Source organism: Bos indicus, chromosome 23 (assembly GCF_029378745.1).
Source record: "Bos indicus isolate NIAB-ARS_2022 breed Sahiwal x Tharparkar chromosome 23, NIAB-ARS_B.indTharparkar_mat_pri_1.0, whole genome shotgun sequence".
Classification (NCBI taxonomy): domain Eukaryota; kingdom Metazoa; phylum Chordata; class Mammalia; order Artiodactyla; family Bovidae; genus Bos; species Bos indicus.
In genome coordinates, this window is record NC_091782.1 from 14,310,537 (window position 1) to 14,333,907 (window position 23,371).

At 42.7% G+C, this 23,371-nt stretch overlaps 1 protein-coding gene across 4 annotated transcripts in view; it reads left to right on the plus strand.

Annotated features, from left to right (window-relative positions):
* Positions 1-23,371, plus strand: part of DNAH8 (dynein axonemal heavy chain 8) — a 320,679-nt gene that overhangs the window by 250,604 nt on the left and 46,704 nt on the right. For all 4 annotated transcript variants that reach the window (XM_070777905.1, XM_070777908.1, XM_070777907.1 and 1 more), the window contains 5 exons: positions 180-332; positions 721-876; positions 13,564-13,680; positions 15,740-15,841; positions 21,741-21,901. In XM_070777905.1, the coding sequence (XP_070634006.1) occupies positions 180-332; positions 721-876; positions 13,564-13,680; positions 15,740-15,841; positions 21,741-21,901 (689 nt within the window). The remainder of the gene's footprint in view (positions 1-179; positions 333-720; positions 877-13,563; positions 13,681-15,739; positions 15,842-21,740; positions 21,902-23,371) is intronic.

Sequence of the window (23,371 nt, forward strand, 5' to 3'; positions counted from 1 at the left end):
CAAAAGTTTAAAAAATATTTGTATGTACACTTTGTTTCCATTAACATATATGTGCTTAAAACAGAGTATTCACATGCCCCGAGCAAAAGTTTAAAAAATATTTGTATGTACACTTTGTTTTATTAAAATCATAGCAAAAAAGTTATGAGGAATTAACACGAGGTCATTTTTCAATACAGGGTGGCTGGGTGTTACTGCAGAATTGTCACCTTGGCCTAGAATTCATGGAAGAATTGCTGGAGACTTTGACCATCACAGAAACCATCGATGATACTTTCCGAGTGTGGATAACCACCGAGCCGCACATCCGGTTTCCCATTACATTGCTTCAGGTTTGTTACTATGAGATGAGTGTCTTTGCCTTGAGACTTATACAAATGAAGATGACACTTCTGTCATTACTGAAAGATGGCAAACGTAACAGGCTTCTTTTGGTCAAGTCTGCATTGTAAAATCTTAATGCCATGATCGTCAAAACCTTGACTATAATCATCAAGGTTATATAGTAAATATCCCCACAAGAGAGTTATGAGACTCGGTATTAATTTATTGGGTTTTAGCTCTGATCAATGTGACTAGTTTACATGGTGCCTTTTTATGTACCACAAGCATATTGTTGTCTGATGTATTGTCATTTCTATTTTATCCTTCGCAGTAATTCATAGAAACAAAAGTACTATTTACCCTTTTTTTTTTTTCACTATTTGTTTTTTATGACAGACTTCTCTCAAATTCACTAATGAGCCACCCCAAGGCGTTCGCGCAGGTCTGAAAAGAACATTTGCGGGGATTAATCAAGACCTCCTGGACATCAGTAACTTACCCATGTGGAAGCCAATGCTGTACACCGTAGCGTTTCTGCACTCCACCGTGCAGGTAACTTCTGGGAACCGTGTGCACTTTCAGAAGATGCTAGCGATGTTATGTTTGCCCCCCTGCTCCACGGTCTGGTGTCCTCACCACGCTTCCATTTTCCTTCATGGCAATTTTTCCCCCACCTGGCACGGGATGCGCATATTTGCGTATGTATTTAAAGCATCTTCCTGCCCCCAGCCCCAACCTCGGCCCCTAGAGTGTAAGATTCTCTGGGGCGATGACTCTGTCCTTTGGAAACTGCTGGGTCTCCGCTTGTCACAGCAGCAGCTGCAGCATTGCCAGAGCTCAATACATGTTTGTGGGATGAGCAAGCGAATTGCTCTGATAGGAACTGGATCTTGAAAGTTGCCTATGCTGCTGTTCTCTGTACCATCTCATGTAATGCTAGCAATCACCTTTCAGGGTAGGATTTATCACCATCTGCAAAGTGAGGGAATTGAGACTCAGAGAGGTTAGGCAATATTATGTATACCATCTCATGTAATACTAATAACCGCCTTTCAGGGTAGGATTTATCACCATCTGGAAAATGAGGAAATTGAGACTCAGAGAGGTTAAGGTCCTTCCTAAATGGTGAATCTAGGAGTCACACCCCATGTTGCCTGCCTTGGATGCAAGTATGTTTGGACCCTCGTCCCCACTGGGGACAGTGGTGCCCATGGTGTTTGGAAGATGAGTCATAGGGCTCGGCTGTCGTCTTCAGGTTGTTTCTGATTTGCTTGTACTGTGTGGCTACCCAGCAGTGTCTCCATGGGTTCCCGGTTTTGTTTTTTCATTTGTTACCCCTTTGTTCTATGTTTGGATTTTGTTCTGTATTTGAAAGCTATATAATTTTTAATTAGTAAATACAATTAAATACAAATAAAAATAAATCAGTAATTTGTTTGTTTTTGGCCGCACTGGATCTTCGTTGCTGAACACAGGCTTTTTCTAGTTGTGGCGAGTGGGAGCTATTGGAGTTGTGGGGCGTGGGCTTCTCTCATTGTGACGGAGCACGGGCTCCATAGTTGTGGCGCTCTGGCTTAGTTGCCCTGTGGCCTGTGGAATCTTCCGGACCAGGGATTGAACCTGTGTCCCCTGCATTGGCAGGCACATTCTTAATCTCTGGACCACCAGGGAAGCCCAGGCTGTGTAATTTTAATGTACTTGATTCACTCTTGATTTCACGGAGAGATAAAGGGGCTCCTTGAACTCTTTCCGACATTTCTTCTTTTCCTGAAGTTGGAGTGAGGACAAAATAAATCAACTGGTTTGAACCAGGAGTCAGGGTTCAACTGTGCCCAGCGGCCAGCAGAGCTTGACCTCATCTTTGCCTGCCCTGCCCAAAGGGAAAGATGGAGGGAAATTGGGTGCTCCCCCCAGGAAATACTGGGCGTGTTTACCCGCAGGTTCCCTGTTGCCGCCACTTTACCAGGTATAACACTGCCCAACAGAGAGGCAGTGCAGAGGGACACTGGTGTTTCTCTGCCCCCACACCCTGAGAAGTTAAAATCAGAATAAATGCTTTGTGGGTGGTTGTTTTTTACTAAGTTCCACTGTGGCCTCTGGATTGATTGTAAATTACAATTTTCATGTCACTGAAGCTGATTTCATACATTCTTATCTGGGAATTGTTGGGTTTGCTAGACCTTATCACACTCTAATACAAACAGTGCTTTAACTCTGATATTTAATGCCCAATTCACAAACAGTAAATTTTATGGTTCTTTTCCTAGTAATGATGGTTCAACTTTTCCACCATGCTTATCACGAATAGACGTTTGGGGGTATTTTCCATACGGTCAAGACGGCAGTCTGTGTTTTTAGTGGCCATTATCCAAGTGCTAAAAAGAAGAAAAGGAGTCTGGGCCAGTCATGCAGCCAAAGTGTACTTGCACTTAATGTGACTCATATTTGGATTAAAACAAACAAAAAAAATCTCCACTGCTAGGGCCATGAAGTTCACAGTGGCATGTCTATAAAAAAATTGTGACGATCTCTTAAAATCCAATCATAGTGTATTAGAGCACTTCATAGAGAGTCAGGAGGCCTGGGCTTTAGACTTGTTGTGACATCAGTTAGCTACGTAAGGTCGGTCCAGTTTTATCCCTTTGGGGGCCTCTGTTTCCCCATCTGTGTGTTTCAAGGCAGAAGGAAGTGATCTTTCAAGATTTTTCCCATTTCTAACATTCTGTTGTCCAGCTCTATGATTACACAAGGAGTGTAGATAATTCAAGCATTTCCCCTCACCCTGCATCCTCCATTCTAGTTTCAATTAGAGAAATGTTTTAATGTTTTTCAGTTAGACAAAATGTCCTCGGTCACCCTCCTCCTCCTGCCCTCAGTCTTTCCCAGCATCAGGGTCTTTTCCAATGAGTCGGCTCTTCACATCAGGGGGCCAAAGTATTGGAGCTTCAGCTTCAGCATCAGTCCTTCCAATGAGTGTTCAGGGTTGATTTCCTTTGAGATTGACTGGTTTGCTCTCCTTTCTGTCCAAGGAACTCTCAAGAGTCTTCTCCAACACCACAGTTCCAAAGCATCAATTCTTTGGCGCTCAGCCTTCTTTATGGTCCAACTCTCACATCCATACAGGTCTACTGGAAAAACCATAACTTTGACGATATGGACCTTTGTTGGCAAAGTGATATCTTAGCTTTTTAATGTTGTCTGGGTTTAATCCCTGGGTTGGAAAGATCCCCTGGAGAAGGGAAAGGCCACCTACTCCAGTATTCTGGCCCGGAGAATTCCATGGACTGTATGGTCCGTGGCTTCTCAAAGGGTAGGACACGACTGAGCGACGTTCACTTTCACTTCAGGTTTTTCATAGCTTTCCTTCCAAGAAGCAGGCATCTTTTAGTTTCATGGCTGCAGTAACTGTCCACAGTGGTTTTGGAGCCCAAGAAAATAAAATCTGCCACTATTTCCATTCTTTCCCTGTCATTTGCCATAAAGTGATGGGACCAGATATCATGATCTTAGTTTTTTGAATGTTGAATTTTAAGCCAACTTTTTCACTCTCCTCTTTCACTTTCATCAAGAGGCTCTTTAGTTCCTCTTCACTTTCTGCCATAAGGGTGGTGTCATCTGCATATCTGAGGTTATTGATATTTCTTCCAGCAATCTTAATTCCAGCTTGTGCTTCATCCAGCCCGGCATTTCTCATGATGTACTCTGCATATAAGTTAAATAAGCACCTTGAGGTACTCCTTTCCCAATTTGGAACCAGTCTGTTGTTTGATGTTCAGTTCTGTTATTCCTTGACCTGCATGCAAATGTCTTAGGAGGCAGTTAAGGTGGTCTGATATTTCCATCTTTTTAAGAGTTTTCCACAGTTGATTGTGATCCACACTGTCAAAGGCGTTAGCATAGTCAATGAAGCAGAAGTAGATGTTTTTCTTGAATTCTTTTGCTTTTTCTATGATCCAATAGATGTTGGCAATTTGATTTCTGGTTCGTCTGCCTTTTCTAAACCCACTTTGAACATCTGGAACTTCTTGGTTCACATACTATGGAAGACTAGCTTGAAGGATTTTGAGCATTACCTTGCTAGCATGTGAAATGATTGCAACTGTGCAATAGTTTGAACATTCTTTGACATTGCCTTTCCTTGGGATTGGAATGAAAACTGACCTTTTCCAGTCCTATGGCCACTGCTGAGCTTTCTAAATTTGCTGGCATGTTGAGTGCAGCACTTTCACAGCATCATCTTTTAGGATTTGAAATAGCTCAGCTGAAATTTCAACACCTCCACTAGCTTTGTTTGTAGTGATGCTTCCTAAGGGCCACTTGACCTCACACTCAAAGATGTCTGACTCTAGGTGAGTGATCACATCATCGTGGTTATCCAGGTCATTAAGACCTTTTTTGTATAGTTCTTCTGTGTATTCTTGCCACCTCTTCTTAATCTCTTCTCCTTCTGTTAGGTCCTTGCTGTTTCTGTCCTTTTGCCCAACTTTGCATGAAATGTCCCCTTGGTTTCTCTAATTTTCTCGAAGAGATCTCTAGTCTTTCCCATTCTGTTGTTTTCCTCTATTTCTTTGCATTGTTCGCTTACGAAGGCTTTCTTATCTCTCCTTACTATCCTTTGAAACTCTGCATTCAGATGGGTATAGCTTTCCTTTTCTCCTTTGCCTTTTGCTTCTCTTCTTTTCTCAGCTATTTGTAAGGCCTCCTCAGACAACCACCTTGCCTTGCTGCATTTCTTTTGGGGGAATGGTGTGGTCACCATCTCCGGTACAATGTTGCAAACCTCCATCCGTCATTCTTCAGGCACTCTGTTTATCAGATCTAGTCCCTTGAATCTATTTCTCACTTCCACTGTATAGTCATAAGGGATTTGATTTAGGTCATATCTGAATGGTCTAGTGGTTTTCCCTACTTTCTTCAATTTAAGTCTGAATTTTGCAATAAGGAGTTCATAATCTGAGCCACAGTCAGCTCCTGGTCTTGTTTTTGCTGACTGTACAGAGCGTCTCATCTTTGGCTGCAAAGAATATAATCAATCTGATTTCGGCATTGACCATCTGGTGATGTCCATGTGTAGAGTCGTCTCTTGTGTTATTGGAAGAGGGTGTTTGTTGTGACCAGTGCCTTCTCTCATGCACGCCAGAGACTCTTGGAGGGCACAAACAAAACCTGTCACACCAGGACCCAGGGAAAGGAGCAGTGACCCCCACAGGAGACTGAACCAGACCTGCCTGCGAGTGTCTAAGGGTCTCCTGTGGAGGTGTGGGTCAGTAGTGGGCTGCTGTGGGGACAGGTGCACTGGCAGCACAGTCCTGGGACATGCAGGCAGCATGCAACATAAGTCCTCTTGGAGGAGGTCACCATTAGCCCCCCAATAAGTCACCAGGTGGGTGATCCACAAACTGGAACCTTGAGACCTCCATGAACGGTGTGAAAAGGCAAAAAGATATGACACTGAAAGATGAGCTTCTTAGGTCAGTAGGTGTCCAATAAGTTACTGGGGAAGAACAGAGAAGTAGCTCCAGAAAGAATGAAGAGACTGAGACAAAGCAGAAATGATGCCCAGTTGTAGACATGTCTGGTGGAGAAAGCAAAGTCCAGTGACATAAAGAACACTGTTGCATAGGAACGTGGAGTGGTAGGTCCATGAGTCAAAGTAAATCAGTTAGGATAGACCTAGTCTGATAGAAAAATCCAGAATTCTTTAGGGGCTCGTGGTCCTGCGTCAGCAGCATTCATGTCACCTGAGACTTCTAAGAGATGAATCTCAGGACCCACCCCGGATCTGCTGAATCAGAATCTGTGTTGTAATAAGATGCCCAAGTGATCTGTGTGCACGTTAGGGTTTAAGACACAACTGTTATAGGAAGGACTATTCTGCAAAGAAAGATTTTGGCTTATATTTTTCTATTGTTGGATATAAAAGCCAAATACCTGATTTGTTAATTGGTGAATTGATTCTTCCCAATTTTCCTGGATGTCCCTTGCTTTCTACAACATGATATATATAATTTTGTCCTTTAGAGACTGAATAAAAGAAGAGGGAATTGGTTCATGTCACATAATCCGAAGCTTCTGGACTAGGGAAATTGGTGGCAAAACTCACCCTCGGCTCTCCAGTGCTGACGTGGAGACAGAATTTTGGGTGAAGTAGAAGAGAATAGCTTTATTGTTTTGTCGGGCAAAGGGGGCCACAGTGGACTAATGTTCTTGAAACTGAGTGTACCAGCCTGCAGGGGGGTAGTGAGGAGTCGTACACTCAGCTCGTGGCCATTCTTCTGACTGGTTGGTGGTGAGGTAAGAAGGACTCAGCATCATCAGTTATTTGGTTCCAGCTGGTCTGATGTCTGTGTGTTTGTGGGCAATATACAGGTAACTTCTTCTACCTGGTGGTGGTTCCAGTCTCTATAAAACAACTCAAAGGATGTGGCTCAGAATATTGTCTGTAGTCCTTGAGGAAGAACCAAAGGTCCTTGACATTTTTTTTTTTAATGACTAAGCTATTATTATTTCTTCCTTTTGTATTTTCTCACCTCTCTGATTAAATTTTCAACTAAAGTTTTTCTACAGACGGAAGGCAGGTGAAGGACATGGTTCGGGGCGTCTATTCTGGGAAGAGTCTGCTCACTTCCAAGGGGTTCGTGTTGGAGTCCATCACACATGAGAACGCAGGACCAAGTGGTGGAACAGCCACCCCCGCCTGCCCTCCAGTGTGTTTCTCTTACCGAACCATGGCTTGGCCTCATGCTCCCCACCTCAAGGGCATCATGTGTTATGTGGATCCTACTCATTGCAGAGGATGAAATGAGCAGCCCTCCTCTCCTGCAAGGAGGGCAAGTAGATTTGACTGATCAAGGACAACTGTCTTGGGTAGAAGAGTGGCGGAGGGTGTCTTGAGGTGGGAGCAGGCTTACCCAGGGGGAGGGGGTGACCTGGGGGCCGCCATGGAAACTTGCATAGATGCACCAACCAATTCTGCACCAAGTTCTGCTCACTCCCGACTCCCCCAGCTTCCCTCCCTCCTCCTCCAGGAACTTGGCTCTGAGGTTACTGCTGCCGAGTCAGCTCTCACTGCAGCCAGCTGATGTCTCTGCCTCGGCCAGCCAGTCCTCCTGCCCTCCCCATGGGAGCCTTGCATCCCAGTGCCCTGGTGCATGCCTCCACTTACTTGGCCACTACTTCTTGAGAACAATTCCTGCATCCTCTGAAAGATGACTCGCAAGGGAAGCGTCCTTCTGGTGTCAATATTCTCACTACCATTTCCCAGAAGCTCCAATGTAGCACTATCCTGGGCTTCAGAGCAAGCCCACACTCACCCTTCAGGATTTTAGTTTTAAATATATCCTCCTCCAAAGTCTGGGTCTTCTGAAACTCAACAATTCCATCTGTAGTCTCCTGCCAACAGTTCCTGCAGAAGTTTAGGAAAACATTGGCTGTTTTGTTCCCACTGATGATCCCTGTACTGCCCCTTGTGGCACACCACATTGGACCCTGAGCATCTTAAGCAGGGTTCCAGCAAATTGAACCTGTGAACATCTTAAGCATCTCTCTTAAGCATCTTACCTTAATGACTGGATCCTCAGCCACCGCTTGGATCCAGAATCCCTTGGAGGAGGCATTGTGGTGAAGTTCTCAGACCTTTGTAAAATTTTCCACGTGATTCTAGTATTCAGTGAGAATGGAGAATAACTGCCAAAGAGCCACTGCCCTTGGGGGAGGTGTCGTTAGTCATTTTTATGTCCTTTTCATGGTTTGGATATTTCTCTTTCTCACTTTGGCTTGCCACATTGAAGCCCATGTTTGGGACTTATGAGTGATACACAACTTTGTGAGGTTTATTACAAGAGTCTTTGATTAGCAGCTCTAACTGCCTGCAGGGGCAATTGCAAACTTGGAAATTTTACCATGGCTATTAAAATATTTGTTAATATTTAATAAAAATGGCCATATCTGTGGGGCTCAGGGAGTACCACTGTTAACAGTTCCTCATTTAGAAAAGTGTTTACTTTTCTGACTTCCTTTTTAGGTTTAAGCCTTGACAAATACTCAATTAAAATTTAATAGTCTGAATACCAGTTCTTGCTTTGGGGAGGTGTGATAATAAAGTTCTTAGTGCAAATCTCTTGAAAATAATTATAGTAACATGATACAGAATTTTTTAAAAATATCTTTTACACGTTCCTGTATAAAAGGGGTCAGAACCCTTTTTCCCAGGGGTTCTGACTATTTCTGTTAATTATTTTAACCTATTGATGTTTCTGGAGAAGGCAATGGCACCCCACTCTAGTACTCTTGCCTGGAAAATCCCATGGACGGAGGGGCCTGGTGGGCTGCAGTCCGTGGGGTCACTAGAGTCGGACACAGCTGAGTGACTTCATTTTCACTTTTCACTTCCATGCATTGGAGAAGGAAATGGCAACCCACTCCAGTGTTCTTGCCTGGAGAATCCCAGGGATGGGGAAGCCTGGTGGGCTGCTGTCCATGGGGTCGCACAGAGTCAGACACGACTGAAGCGACTTAGCAGCAGCATTGATGTTTCTCTTATATTGTCCAGTATGGATTTTATTTTTTATTTTATGTTAGCTCCAGTTATTAAATAAATAGGATGCAATGCTCTAAAGAGAGCCTTGCTTTGAAGATGAGCCTGAAATGATTCTGCACTGGACTGTGGGAGAGAAGATCGTTAGGCTGAGGTAGATTCTAACATAAAACTGGAAATGGCTTTGACATCGTTAAAACGATGATTTCATTGAACATCTCTTCAGTGTTCTATGGAGGGTTCCACATTTCCATATTGTGTTGGTAGTTGTGTTTTATATATCCTTTGGAACAGAAAGTAGGAACTGTATTGGTTAAATTCAGTAGGGAGTAGACTAGTCTTCCTAAAATCATGACTCTAGAAACTGAATAATGGATTAACAACTCCTTTCTGCTGAGTCAGGTTTAGCTCTTTCTTCTGATGTTCAAATCTGTCTGCGTTCCATCCACCCCTGAATCATCACGTGGGGCTGTGGTTCCAGATGTACTCAGCAGAGGCTGTCCCCTGCTGCAGTGGCACAGTTCTGCAGCCTCTTTCTGGACAGATCGTGAGCTCTGCACTCCTGTCTTTGCTCCTGACCTTGACCAAGCTCAGGATTCTTTTCTCCCTTCTGTTCAAACACCAGCTGCAGTTTCGTTCTTCCCAGGAGCCCTTGATTGAATGTCTTCTTCAAGCTTAACGTCTGTGAAATTTTGACAGTTAATTATACTTACTACCGTTTTGTCCTCCCCTTGTTTCTAAGTCTTATTTTCTCAGCTAGATTAAAACTTCTTGCAAATGCACTGATTCTAATATTTTTCTATGATATCACCTAGGACACATAATTTCAAAAACACTAATTGGATCGGAGAGATTCAATATTCCAAATATTCCAAATTCTAGCAAAGTCCTCTGCTTTTGAGCTTCCAATGAGTTCTTCGGTCACAATGGTTTGAGTCTATCCTGGTATAAATCCAAGGTGCTACTTCAGTTCAGTTCAGTTCAGCCGCTCAGTCGAGTCCAGCTCTTTGCAACCCCATGAACTGAAGCACACCAGGCCTCCCTGTCCATCACCAACTCCCGGAGTTCACTCAAACTCACGTGCATTGAGTCAGTGATGCCATCCAGCCATCTCATCCTCTGTCGTCCCCTTCTCCTCCTGCCCCCAATCCCTCCCAGCATCAGAGTCTTTTCCAATGAGTCAACTCTTCGCATGAGGGGGCCAAAGCATCATTCCTTCCAAAGAAATCTCAGGGCTGATCTCCTTTAGAATGGACTGGTTGGATCCCCTTGCAGTCCAAGGGACTCTCAAGAGTCTTTTCCATCACCACAGTTCAAAAGCATCAATTCTTCGGCGCTCAGCCTTCATCACAGTCCAACTCTCACATCCATACATGACCACAGGAAAAACCATAGCCTTGACTAGACAGACCTTTGTTAGCAAAGTAATGTCTCTGCTTTTGAATATGCTATCTAGGTTGGTCATAACTTTTCTTCCAAGGAGTAAGCATCTTTTAATTTCATGGCTGAAGTCACCATTTGCAGTGATTTTGGAGCCCAAAAGATAAGTCTGACACTGTTTCCACTGTTTCCCCATCTATTTCCCATGAAGTGATGAGACCAGATGCCATGATCTTCGTTTTCTGAATGTTGAGCTTTAAGCCAACTTTTTCACTCTTCTCTTTCACTTTCATCAAGAGGCTTTTAAGTTCCTCTTCACTTTCTGCCATAAGGGTGGTGTCATCTGCATATCTGAGGTTATTGATATTTCTCCCTGCAATCTTGATTCCAGCTTGTGCTTCATCCAGTCCAGCGTTTCTCATGATGTACTCTGCATAGAAGTTAAATAAGCAGGGTGACAATATACAGCCTTCACGTACTCCTTTTCCTATTTGGAACCAGTTCCATGTCCAGTTCTAACTGTTGCTTCCTGAACTGCATATAGGTTTCTCAAGAGGCAGGTCAGGTGGTCTGGTATTCCCATCTCTTTCAGAATTTTCCACAGTTTATTGTGGTCCACACAGTCAAAGGCTTTGGCATAGTCAATAAAGCAGAAGTAGATGTTTTTCTGGAACTCTCTTGCTTTTTTGATGATCCAGTGGATGTTGGCAGTTTGATCTCTGGTTCCTCTGCCTTGTCTAAAACCAGCTTGAACATCTGGAAGTTCACGGTTCACATATTACTGAAGCCTGGCTTGGAGAATTTTGAGCATGACTTTACTAGTGTGTGAGATGAGTGCAATTTTGCGGTAGTTTGAGCATTCTTTGGCATTGCCTTTCTTTGGGATTGGAATGAAAACTGACCTTTTCTAGTCCTGTGGCCACTGCTGAGTTTTCCAAATGTGCTGGCATATTGAGTGCAGCACTTTCACAGCATCATCTTTCAGGATTTGAAATAGCTCAACTGGAATTCCATCACCTGGTGCTACTTAGGTGTTGTTTTTTTCTTAATTGTCACTTATAGGAATCAATAAGTACAGAAAAAAATAGCAAGAAAGTGAAATGACCTCATTTGTGAAAGAAAAGATACCTAGATTTTGTCCTTTTTTCCAAGAGGAATTAAACCATCTGTGATTTTAGTGAACCAACCTAAGAAGTGAATGTTCACAAATAAAAATTGATAGTAATGTAAAATGAAGCAAATCTCAGCATTAGGACAATTTTCAAAGATCACATTTTAAGGAACAACTGAATTGCAGTCACTCAGTGCACGTAAATGGGGACGTTTCTGTAGAGCCAATTTAACCAGCTTTGGTAATTGGAAAGGAAGAATTATTCTTCATTCAGTCTCCTGTCTAACTGACCAGCAAATTTTAAAAATTAAGTCAAAATGGGTAAAACTGTTTTAGAGATGATTCTTTCTTTTAATGGGAAAACATTTGCATTTTAATTATAAGTGTATTTTTGCATTTTTCACTTTGAAGTCTTCAAGATGGAAGTAATTCTAGAGACTCAAGGGTTAGCCGAATGCGTTGTTGTGTTAATGTCCTATAGATCCTCCAAGCCACCCTTGCTCCTGGAACAACCTGAACAAGGCTCACCTGAGTGAGCTCTGATTAGGACAAACTCTGAATACCAATTCTGAACTCTTAAGTTCAAATTCCTGGGAGAGGGGATGTTGTTGGTCTTGGGCTGGTTGTCCACCTTTGATCTAATTAGCTAGAGTGGAAATGGGAGTCCCTCCATACAAATGCCTGATACCTGACAACCCAACCTAAAGAAGAACAGTTCTAGAAATAATGGTAGCAGTTTACATGTCTAAGGGTTGTTTGTCCTCAGTCTGATCTCCCAGGGCCAGGACATCTGGACCCAATTTAATTTTGATTTAGGATACACTTAAAAGCATATCCTGTGCGGTGTGTGTTCAGTTGTGTCCAACTCCTTGTGTTCAGGAGTCTTTGTTACTCCCATGGACTGTAGCCCACTAGGCTCCTCTGTCCATGGAATTTTCCAGGCAAGAATGCTAGAGTAGTTTGCCATTTCATTCTCCAGGGGATCTTGCTAGGCCAGGGATCAAACCTGCATCTCTTGTGTCTCCTGCCTTGGCAGGTGTTTTCTTTACCAAAAATCAGTAATTAAAGCTTCTCACTTTCTCAGTTTCTTCTCTGACTTGTCTGTGAATTTGCCCAAATGAAAATTCATTTAGATTCCTTTAAATGGTAGTGTTATTCATGGTCTAAAGCATGGAACAGCTGCAGAAAGAAGTATTAGAATGGTTCGTGAAAACCGTGTGTGTGTGTGTGTGTGTGTGTGTGTGTGTGTGTGTGTGTATCTATGTCTGTGTATGTGTGTTGGGTTAGGGAAAGCAAAAAAGAGAAAGAAAAGCTAGTACACATTTAGAGGTAGAGAAGTGGAATTGTATCTTCCCACCAATGTATCAGGATTCTACTCTCCACGAGAGTGACACTTGGATCAATGGTCAGGAGCTAACCTGAATAAATAATTGAACTTTTCTTAGACTGACTGTGTGCTGAGGCAGGGAAAGCTGATGGTATGGTAACATTTGAGTTAATATATGTGGTTTGCTAGGTGATCAGGGTCTGAAAATATCAGTTCTGACACTCACATACCTTTAAAATGGTCTCAGAATATCAAAGCAATTGAGTCATTTGGCTTGAGCCCTGTTTGATTATTTATGAGTAATTTGATGATTTGAAATGATTAACCACTGTTTCACAGGAGAGAACAAACAAGGGCAATATGTTTTAAGGCAGGTATGTCATGTTTTACAATAGAAAATGTTTAGTTTTCAAAATCTGAAACTGCAAGATTACAAAGTGATACTAGCAGGGAGTCTGAACACCCTGTGAGCTTAGGTTACTCAACTTGAAAAGCAAAATTCAAACCCTTACACTTCACATTTGAAACTTTCAAGACTCCAATTTAGAACAAGTGAGTTCCTTCAACAGCTGTTTTTTGAGCACCTACTGAACTTTCTTGAGCTGACAGTGGAGACCTAGATTTTTTAAACCCCGGACTCCAATTTGGCAAATAGCCAGAGATTTGCTTTTTTTTGTCAACCATCTAGAGCCAAGGAAAAGTATTTCTAATGTTTGCTGTATCCCAAACCAAATAATGGTTTGGGATATATTCTTTTATGATGTCAACTTACTTCAGTATCATGCCTTACTTTTACTGTAGTTTGTTTGAATAATAAAAAGGAATCAGCTGCAATACAAGTTAAAAACCTCACTCAATACTTAACTTTTCTTTGGTGTTTTTAAGGAGCGACGCAAATTTGGTCCCTTAGGATGGAATATTCCTTATGAGTTCAATTCTGCCGACTTTTCAGCCAGCGTTCAGTTTATTCAGAATCACCTTGATGAATGTGACATTAAGAAAGTGAGTGAAATTATTTCTTTTTGTTTGTTTGTTTTCATTGCTGTCTTTAAATCAAAGTTCTAGAGACATTCACAGTCTGGGATATGCAGTGACCCTGCTAACGTTCCCCCCAGTTCTTCCAAAAGGGATCAGTCATTCCAATCACCTGTTTACTGGTCCAGCCATTTCCAGTCACACCTCGACTGCCCATCGGAGTGCACTGGGGCTCTCCATTTCACACTTGTGTCCCCCACCCTCACCCTACCTCTGTCTCTCCCAAGCACATGCACAGCAGAGTCAGAGCTGTGATGGATGAACTCGTTGTTTTCAGAAACAGCACAGCCTTCTTCACGTCACATCCCAGTGCCTCCGTGTACTTCCAGAGAAAGTATACCTTGAATCAGACTTTCCTTCCTTCATCTCACTCATGCCACCTCAGAGTCCTCAGAAGTGAGGATGTTATCTCCCAGCCCACGTGGAATTTCCTTTGCACCCTAAGTCACATCTTAACAGACGCTATGCAGATAAATAGCAGTGATTTGTAACAACATCACTGGTCATGTAGCACTTCACAGTTTTCAAGGTACTCGTGTGCAGGCTCTCATTTTTATTTTCACAACTGGGTGAGGCAGATACAGAAGGCATTACCATCATCCCTGTTTTACTGATGGGGTACTAGGCTAAGGGCTTCCCTGGTGGCTCAGATGGCAAAGAATCCACCTGCAATGCAGGAGACCTGGGTTTGATCCCTGGATCGGGAAGATCCCCTGGAGAAGGGAATGACCACCCACTCCAGCATTCTTGCCTAGAGAATCCCATGGACAGAGGAGCTTGGCGGGCTACGGTCCATGGGGTTTCAAAGTGTCGGACAGGACTGAATGACTAGCACTAGGCTAAAGAGAATAATGGACTTCCTCAGGGTCACTGGACTAAGAACACAAACTCAGTTGTTCTTTCACATGTGTGTTCCAAGGAGTTCGAAATCTGTTTTTTATTCTGTGATTTTGAGCAAGTTTATGAGCCTCTCAGAACCTGTGTCTTCATCTATAAAATGGTCATGGTTTCCAAGAGGAATAAGCAAGTTAGTATTTGTGTGTATGGTGTGTAGTCAGGACTCAGTAAATACGAGTTGCCTGTCGTCTCTCCCTCTCTTCCTTCTCACAGTAGATACCTTCTCACAAAGATAATCATAGCTTCTTCAGTACCAGTATGATGAGGGTGAGCCGTGATGAATTGTTATCTGGCTAGGGGAGAAATCTAGAATCAAACCATCATTTTTCCTAGAAATTACAAAGGGACATTAAATTTGAGTATGACATTTTGATGAAAAAATTATATGGGTTTGTATCTGTGATTGTTTATCATTTTTTATGTACAAATGACAGTTATCTTGAAATAGCTGCTTTGAAAGGCAATGTAGCTGAAAAATAAAATTTTAACCAAGAGAAAGTAAATAAAAATCAAGCATCCCTACTTCTCCTACCCCAAATGTATTGAAACTTTTTAAAAATAAAGAACTACTAATATCTGAAATGTGTTGCTTATATAAGATTCCTATGGAAATTAATAAATGGTTTGATGTAGTCATAGCTCACACAATGAGTCAGAGAAAGATTGCATTGCAGAAAAACCTTGCGAATAATTTTCTAGATGTTCTCATACAGATTCAGAAAATATATTACTAAGAAAGCATATTCAAGCATTGATTACTTGATTTTTCTCCTTTCCTCATTTAACGTGACTTTTTTCTGCTCTAACAGCTTGGCATTACTATAATGAACATTATTGGTAATTACATCCACAGACTGAAAAATAGTCTTCTTTTTCCCCTACTTTACATAATCAATGAGCAATATATTCACTGATGTTTAGTATTGTAAGTTTTTCTTTGGTGAACAAACCATAGCAATTCAAGTCGTGTAAGAGCAAAAGAGTTATTAATATAAGATAATGAGTAATTTTAAATGCAGTCTAGCTAGTGCTTCCCTTTTCAGAGCTTTCTTTTAAAGAAAGAATCGAAATGTTTAGAATTCTTTGTTTGGGTTGACAACGAATAACTCTTTTCTATTTTTTAATAAAGGGTGTGTCGTGGAATACCGTTCGGTACATGATTGGAGAGGTGCAGTATGGGGGCAGAGTCACCGATGACTTTGATAAACGTCTACTTAACTGCTTTGCTAGAGTAAGTCAACTTAGAAAAAAATACCATAGATACACATCTCATTGCATCTTCCTATTAAATAAGAATATTTTTGGTTCGTAATAGGTAAGCCAAACTGAAAGGGAAAAAATATAGAGCAGAGCCGCTGAAAAGAATCGGCCAACCAAACCAAAACCAAACCAGCTAGCAATCTACTTGTCCAAAACAGAACAAAGGTCAACTCTCAATGATCTATAATCTTCTTCTGTATAGACTAGCTGCTCATGTCCACCTCCCCTCCTATAAAAATATTGGACATAATACCTCTGTCTTTTCCTCTGAAAAGGGGAAAAATCTTCAGGGCAATTTCAAGCCCCAAGATAAGTGATCGGAGAATGAGCCAAAATTTGAGTTTTCTCATCTCTTTCCATTAGGACAGACAATTGAAAACTGATGAAGTGGTTTTTTTTTTTCCTCAGTGCCCAGTAAAATCTGCATAGGTCATGTGAGCAAACATTTTCTAGAAAATATTATCTCTTAGCAATTCTGGCTTTCACACCAAGGATGAATGGTATAAGTACATCTGCTGCTGCTGCTGCTGCTGCCAAGTCACTTCAGTCGTGTCTGACTCATAGACAGCAGCCCCATAGATGGCAGCCTTCCAGGCTCCTCTGTCCCTGGGATTCTTCAGGCAAGAATCTATCAGACTCAAATTGTTCTTAAAACTTTTACATGTTAAAGACGCAATATACGTTACCTAAGTGGGAAAAAAAATCAGATATAGGAGTATTTTATGGTTATTTGGGTTCTTTGCATTAGGATCTAAATTGGTAATTCTTAGTTTTTTTTCCCACTTTAACAAAATTGAGACCTCAACAACAAAGCATAAGCTTTGGGGGTATTTTGGTAAACTGGAGGTTGACCAGAAATCTGAATTGTTTTTCGACCTTTACTAAGGTTTTTCTTAAAACTGTATTTGGAGAAAGGTGGATGATGATAAGTGTTGGTAAGGATATGCAGAAGCAGATCTCTAGGGAAGTAATTGAACAAAACTTAACCAAAACTAAGTATTATGGGTAGATACATCCCAGAACATTTCTAGGGGGAAAAAAGCCCACACATGGATATGTATAAAAATGTCATGGCAAGACTGTGCACGGAGCTGCAGGTGACCATTGTTGGTTGGATTCTCCAGAAGTGGACTCTTAGAGGGATTCTGCCTGTGGTCCTCCCTTCCCCCAAGGGCATGATCTTGGTTGAGGCAGCTCCCTTCCAGGGCAATTCCTGGGAGGGACAGTGTTGTGAGCCCTCAGTAGCCAGTACTCCAGACAGCTGGGGGAGCCAGTGCCTGGGTCCTGGAGAAGGATTTGGTGGCACATCACAGCATCCACTGTGGAGATGAACAAGCCTAAGAGAATAGATAAGAAGCCTGAGAGAATAGATAAGCAGTAGTGGGTGAGCACATGTATTGCCATTGCTTACCCTTCAAAGGTGCACTGGTAGCACTGAGTCATATCAAGGGTGTATGATGGGACTACTCTCTGAACCAGAATCCCACTCTTGTGTGTATGTCGCAGAGTAATTCTCAGACAGGTTTGTGGACACGTACAAAGACATTATCCGTAGTATTGTTTGGGAGAGTGGAAAGTTGAAAGCAACCTGAGGGTCTGTCGGGTTGAGGAGTTAGAGGAGTTAAATGAAGAGTTAGAGAAGGAATAGAGGAGTTAAATGTTGTATGCCTGTCATGGAATACAATGCAGCACTTGGAAGAAATGGTCCATATGACATCATGCATAAATCTTAGGAACATAGCATCAGGTGCAGAGCTTTCAAAAATAAAATGAGACCTATAGAGTGGTACCTGGGTAATTTCTCACGGACAAATACATACTTTCAAGGACATATATCAAGTATATTTAAATAGAAGTCCCCAAAGAGGAGACTGCTGCTGCTAAGTTGCTTCAGTTGTGTCTGACTCTGTGCGACCCCATAGATGGCAGCCCACCAGGCTCCCCCATCTCTGGGATTCTCCAGGCAATAACACTGGAGTGGGTTGCCATTTCCTTCTCCAATGCATGAAAGTGAGAAGTGAAAGTGAAGTTTGCTCAGTCGTGTCCGACTCTATGCGACCCCATAGACGGCAGCTCACCAGGCTCCTCCGTCCATGGGATTTTCCAGGCAAGAGCACTGGAGTGGGGTGCCATTGCCTTCTCCAAAGAGGAGACTAGGAGTGAATATAAGGGCTAAATGGGAAAAACTAAAGTGAAAAGGGTCTAGAGACCTGAGAATAACAAATGAATATGATGAACTCACCTCTGTATCTGAGATTTAAAAGAGGAAACAAAAATGGCAACCCACTCGTGTTCTTGCCTGGAGAATCCCGGGGATGGGGAGCCTGGTGGGCTGCCGTCTATGGGGTCGCACACAGTCAGACATGACTGAAGCAACTTAGCAGCAGCAGTAAGCATATTTGTTAGAATATGTACAAGTACCCAAATTGGAGTTTTGGCACTGGAGACTGTGAAAAGTGGATAGATTCTGGACGTATCGTACAGATACTACCAGCAGAATGCTGATGGGGAAGGAAGGGGCAGGGTCAAGGATCACTCCTAGTTTTGACCTAAGTAACTGGATGGAGAATGGGATTACTTACAGAGAAGAGAAAGAATTTCTAGGGGAAGAAATTTCACTGGGGGTGGAAATTTCCTAATTTTTGCTTTTATATGCATATGTCGTCTGTTTTCATCGTGTAACCTATGAGATGCCTACTGGACATCCAAGTGGAGATGTCTAAGACTGGAAGTTCCATAAGGGCAGGGACTTCACCTGTTTGCATCACTGTACCTGGAATGGATCTCTCACATAGTAGGCACTCAATAAATATTTGTTGAATAAGAGAATGGATGAAGATAAACAGGCAGTTGGATTTATAGGGTGGAGCTCAGGAGAGAGCCCAGGGCTGGAGAAAAGGATTTGGGATTTGTCATATGTAGATGGCATTTAAAGTCAGGAGATGAGATGAGATCATCATCTAAGAAGAAAGTGTAGAGAAAAGGATGAAAAAAGAAAAGAAACTGAGGACAAATTCCCGAGTACTTTAATATACTTTAATGTATCAAGAAAGAAGAAATGTCAACTGAGAGAGGTCAAGGAAGATAAGGAAAGGGAATTGACCTTTACTGACTTTTAATACTGATTATTTAGTATTAGCCTGATATAAAAAAATTTACTTACTTTAAAATATACATGGATGTATGCATGCTAAGTCCTTTCAATCATATCCAACTCTTTGCAGCTCCATGGATGGTAGCCCACCAGGCTCCTCTGTCCATGAGATTCTCAGCAAGAATATTAGAGTGGGTTGTCATGCCCTCCTCCAGGGGATCTTCCTGACCCAGGGATCAAACCTGCATCTCTTAAGGCTCCTGCATTGGCAGGCTGGTTCTTTACCACTGGTGCCACCTGGGAGACTCCTAAAAATTTATATAAGACAGCTCAATATAGAAAAATACCAACATTCAGCTTAACGTCTTCAAACAGAATGTGGGTGACTAGGGAGGCAAAGGCTTGTCATCTGCTGCCTCTTTACCCGGTCCGTGTTCCCTGAGGGAAAATGGCTTCAGTTGAAAACCAGAGCCTTCAAATCGGATCCTCTGTCACTGTGACTTGCAATTTGGAGCTTATCTTTGAATCCTTGTCTGTTTTCTCTGTTCTCAGCATCTTATGGCCTGTGTCCCTTAAAACCAGTAATTGTAGAACTTTGCTCTTTGTCCTTGAAGAGAACTTATTTTGTCTGGCTACCTTTCAGAGTGTCCTGAAGTAATTCCATGTAGATTTCATATTCTGTATTTTGATTATACCAAAAGTGTCCTCCAGATTTGGTGAAACGCAACTGTTTTTGTGTTTTTAAATCTAGCTATTCGTGGATTTACTCTTTGTGCTTTTGAACTTTATTAAAGAAGTGGAAAAACAAGAAGAAAGTTCCTTTTGCTTTTTTATGCATATGTCACCTGGCAGCTCAGAACTCAGTGTGGTCATTTGCTGTCTGTGTGCTGAAGACCCCATGGCCTTTGCCACCCTTGTCATCTTCATCGCTAAAAACCTCATCTTTCTAAATAATGACCATAATCATAGCACTGTTTTCTTTGATGACTTTCAACTGCTCCCCATTTTTTCAGTTATGCACCAGTCCTCTCCTTGACATCCACAGTCATCCATAATATGACCTCACTTCACTTTTTCTGTCTGATCTCTTCCCTCTATGTTATATTTATCTTAGGGTAAATACACTGGTTTCATCATGTACCCAACCTGCCTTACATCTTTGCATCAGTTATTCTATACCTTTGCATGTGTGGTCTCCCCAGTCACAAGTTCGTTTGCTAAAATCCTATCCTTCTAGGTATATCTCCAAAATCACCTTCTAGATAAAGCTTTGCCTGACACCCATCTGGTTCTTCTTTCTCCCTGGCTCGCCTCCTTAGTACTTTGCCTATTTTTATTTCCTCTGTCTCTTACCTTACTTAGTGCACTTTGTATTATGGTGATTATGTAACTGGCTTCTCTCTCTACTGGGTCACAAGCTCCTTGAAGGAAAGGACTGCGTGTCTCGTCTTTGCAACCTGTTCCTGTTCTAAGCTCAATGCCTTGTGGACAGGAGTTGAACAGAATAGAACTGTGATGAATAAAAAAGGGAGAACCAGGGAACAGAGTGTTTCAGAGCAATCACTGGACCTAAAAAGAGCTGGAAGAGGCAGGATATGGAGGGAAGATAATAGAGAAAGTGTGACCAATCGAAGGAAAACACAATCCCCATTTCTTTCCACATGGAGTCCTCTGAGTGATTTGGACATCCAGCCTGCATCCCTGCTCTTCCCATCATCCCATTATTTCCCTCCCTTCTGTGAAAATCACTCCTTTAGACACAGAAGTCATTGCCTCAAAGCAGGCTCATAGGCATTCAACATTTTTGTTTTCTCCACTTCAGAATAAGTCTATCCACACCAAGTATTTATTTGTTCTCTCGCTGTTACCTTATAGATAATCAGTTCATACAGAATGAGAAAGGGATGTCTTAAGGCAAACAATAAGATGGTTGGATATATTTGCTTCTTGTGTCCAGGGACATAACTTAATTAACAGAGGGTGCGCTCCAGCTCAGGGTGGAGGGGAGATATTTGTAAGAAGTTTTCCTGGCTGTATGGAGTGTTCAGTGCCACTGCGGGCCATGCTGAGCACAAGCATAAGCCCCCGGGCACAAGCCCTGTTTCTGGGGAGAAGGGAGGCAGTGAAAATGCCCAGATGTGCTCTCATGTGTGTGTGTGTGTGTGTGTGTGTCTGTGTGTCTGTGTGTCTGTGTGTGTGGTTATTGCTTCTGCAATCCGTTCCCCTGCCTTTTTAAAGTGAACTCAAGGTTTGTCAGATTACTCCAGTAGAGGGCGGGCTTGCAAGGCTGGCTCTCCCCTCTTCACCCTTAGAAATGATCTTCTTTGGTGTTAAACAGAGACCGGCTTTCATTGTTCTTATATTGTGGCCTTTCTCTTTCCTTAATCTATGTCTAACTATGCTTCCCTGGTGGCTCGGTGGTAAAGAATCCAGCTGCATTGCAGTGCAAGAACCAGAGGAGAAGTGGGTTTGATCCCTGGGTCGGGGAGACTCCTTGGAGGAGGAAATGGCAACCCTCTCCAGTATTCTTGCTGGGATAATCCCATGGTGGGCTGCAGTCTGTTGGGGTCACAAAGAATCGGACATGACTGAAGCAACTGAGCATGCACGCATATGTCTAACTATCCTATCAGTGGTTTTGTTAAGGATCTTTCAAATCCAATATAAAAAATGCTTACAATGGAAATAAGGTGACCCTATCTCCTTGACAGTGGCAGTTTGGGGTTTTCATTTGGATATTCATCAATTTATTTCTCCTGTTTTCTCTCTGATATAGGTCTGGTTCAGTGAGAAGATGTTTGAACCATCGTTCTGTTTTTATACAGGGTATAAAATCCCTGTGTGCAAAACCTTGGATCAGTATTTCGAATACATCCAGTCATTACCATCTCTAGATAACCCCGAAGTCTTTGGGCTTCACCCAAATGCCGATATCACGTAAGTTCCCAGCGTTTTTTAATTTGAAAGGATATAACCCAGCCTGGCAAAGTCTGTGCACTTCATTCACTCTCTTAATATCTCTCCTTTCCCTTCTTTTTATTTTACTGTGAAAAACAGTAGTGTCACTTCCTGTCTCCCAATTACAATTTTGTCCTATCCTGGCCTGCTTGCCCATTGCTAAATCCTGCTGCTCCAGAGTTTATGACAGTGTTAAAGCTCTAATTTATGCATTGATTATTTCTCCTCTGTTGTGTCGTAAAACCAGTTGGTGTTCTTGGTCTTGATACCACTGATCTGGTAGGACAGTAGCCTCCTAGTTCTTTGCCTTTTATCTCAAAAAATCTATTAAAAATAATGGTCATAAACAGAATGTAAAAGGTTCAGAAGGGCAGAGAGAAGAAGAGGAGGACATGTATTTCTGTGGGTCCTCTCAGAGATGGCTCCTCTCCCTCTACTCGCTCACCTGCATCCTTGTGTAAGTAGCTGCCTTGGAGGGCAGGATGCTGTGAGCACAGGTGCAGAGGACACAGATGCAGAGCCCAGGAAGAGGGGCTCCGCGTGATGTTCTGCCCCGGTCACTGTGGTAAGAGGTGGTGAGGGAAGAGATAAGACATGCATCCAGTCTCAGGCCCCTTCTCAGGCCCGTCCTTTGGATGAGGTCTCACCCCCTACCTGAACCCAAGACCACCCAGCTCCACAGAGAGGACTCCAAGAAGCCCCTGCTGAGAACCTCCCTGGATGTTCATGCCTGGGGCTCACTGACCAAAGACCAAGAGTTTATGTCCAGCAGAGTGGCTCATTTCAGGAAATGGAAGAAACCAAGACTCCTGCTGCAGATTCTAAGCTGTGACAGCTGGGAGGATTAAGTTGTGCCTCACTCCTGGTCACTCACCTGCAGCAGCAGGTCCAGCAGCTCTGCGATGGGGCGTGGACATCTTCACCTCCTGGTTCTCTGTCCTGGCCCAGCATCCCTGCTCCCACTGTATCTTCTCTCCACCCCGAGCATGCTCCCTGCCCCAGCATGAGGCTTGGCCTCCTGGCCTCTTTGTCACTCACATTCATTCTCACCCCTCCACATCCTCTAAACTCTACCACACCTCTTTTCATCTTCAAAGTCATGGGTGTGACCCCCAAAGACCCACAAATGGCCATCACTCATTTCAGACCCCATGACAGAACAGTTATGGTGCTTTGGTGGCAGCTCTAGGTGTTATTTTAAGAGACTGTTGTAAGTTAGCAGGAGACAGGAAAGAAGTGAAGAAGTGAAAGGGAATCCTCAGAAATCCAGCTGTGAATTAATATCATCTGAAAGACAGCACACAGGGAAGGAGTTGTTTTTAATTAATTAGTTAATTCTGGGGCCATGTGAGGGATGCGGGACCTTAGTTCCCTGACCAGGGATGGAACCTGTGCCCGCTGCAGTGGATGCATGGAGTCTTAACCAGTGAACTACTGGGGAAGTCGTGG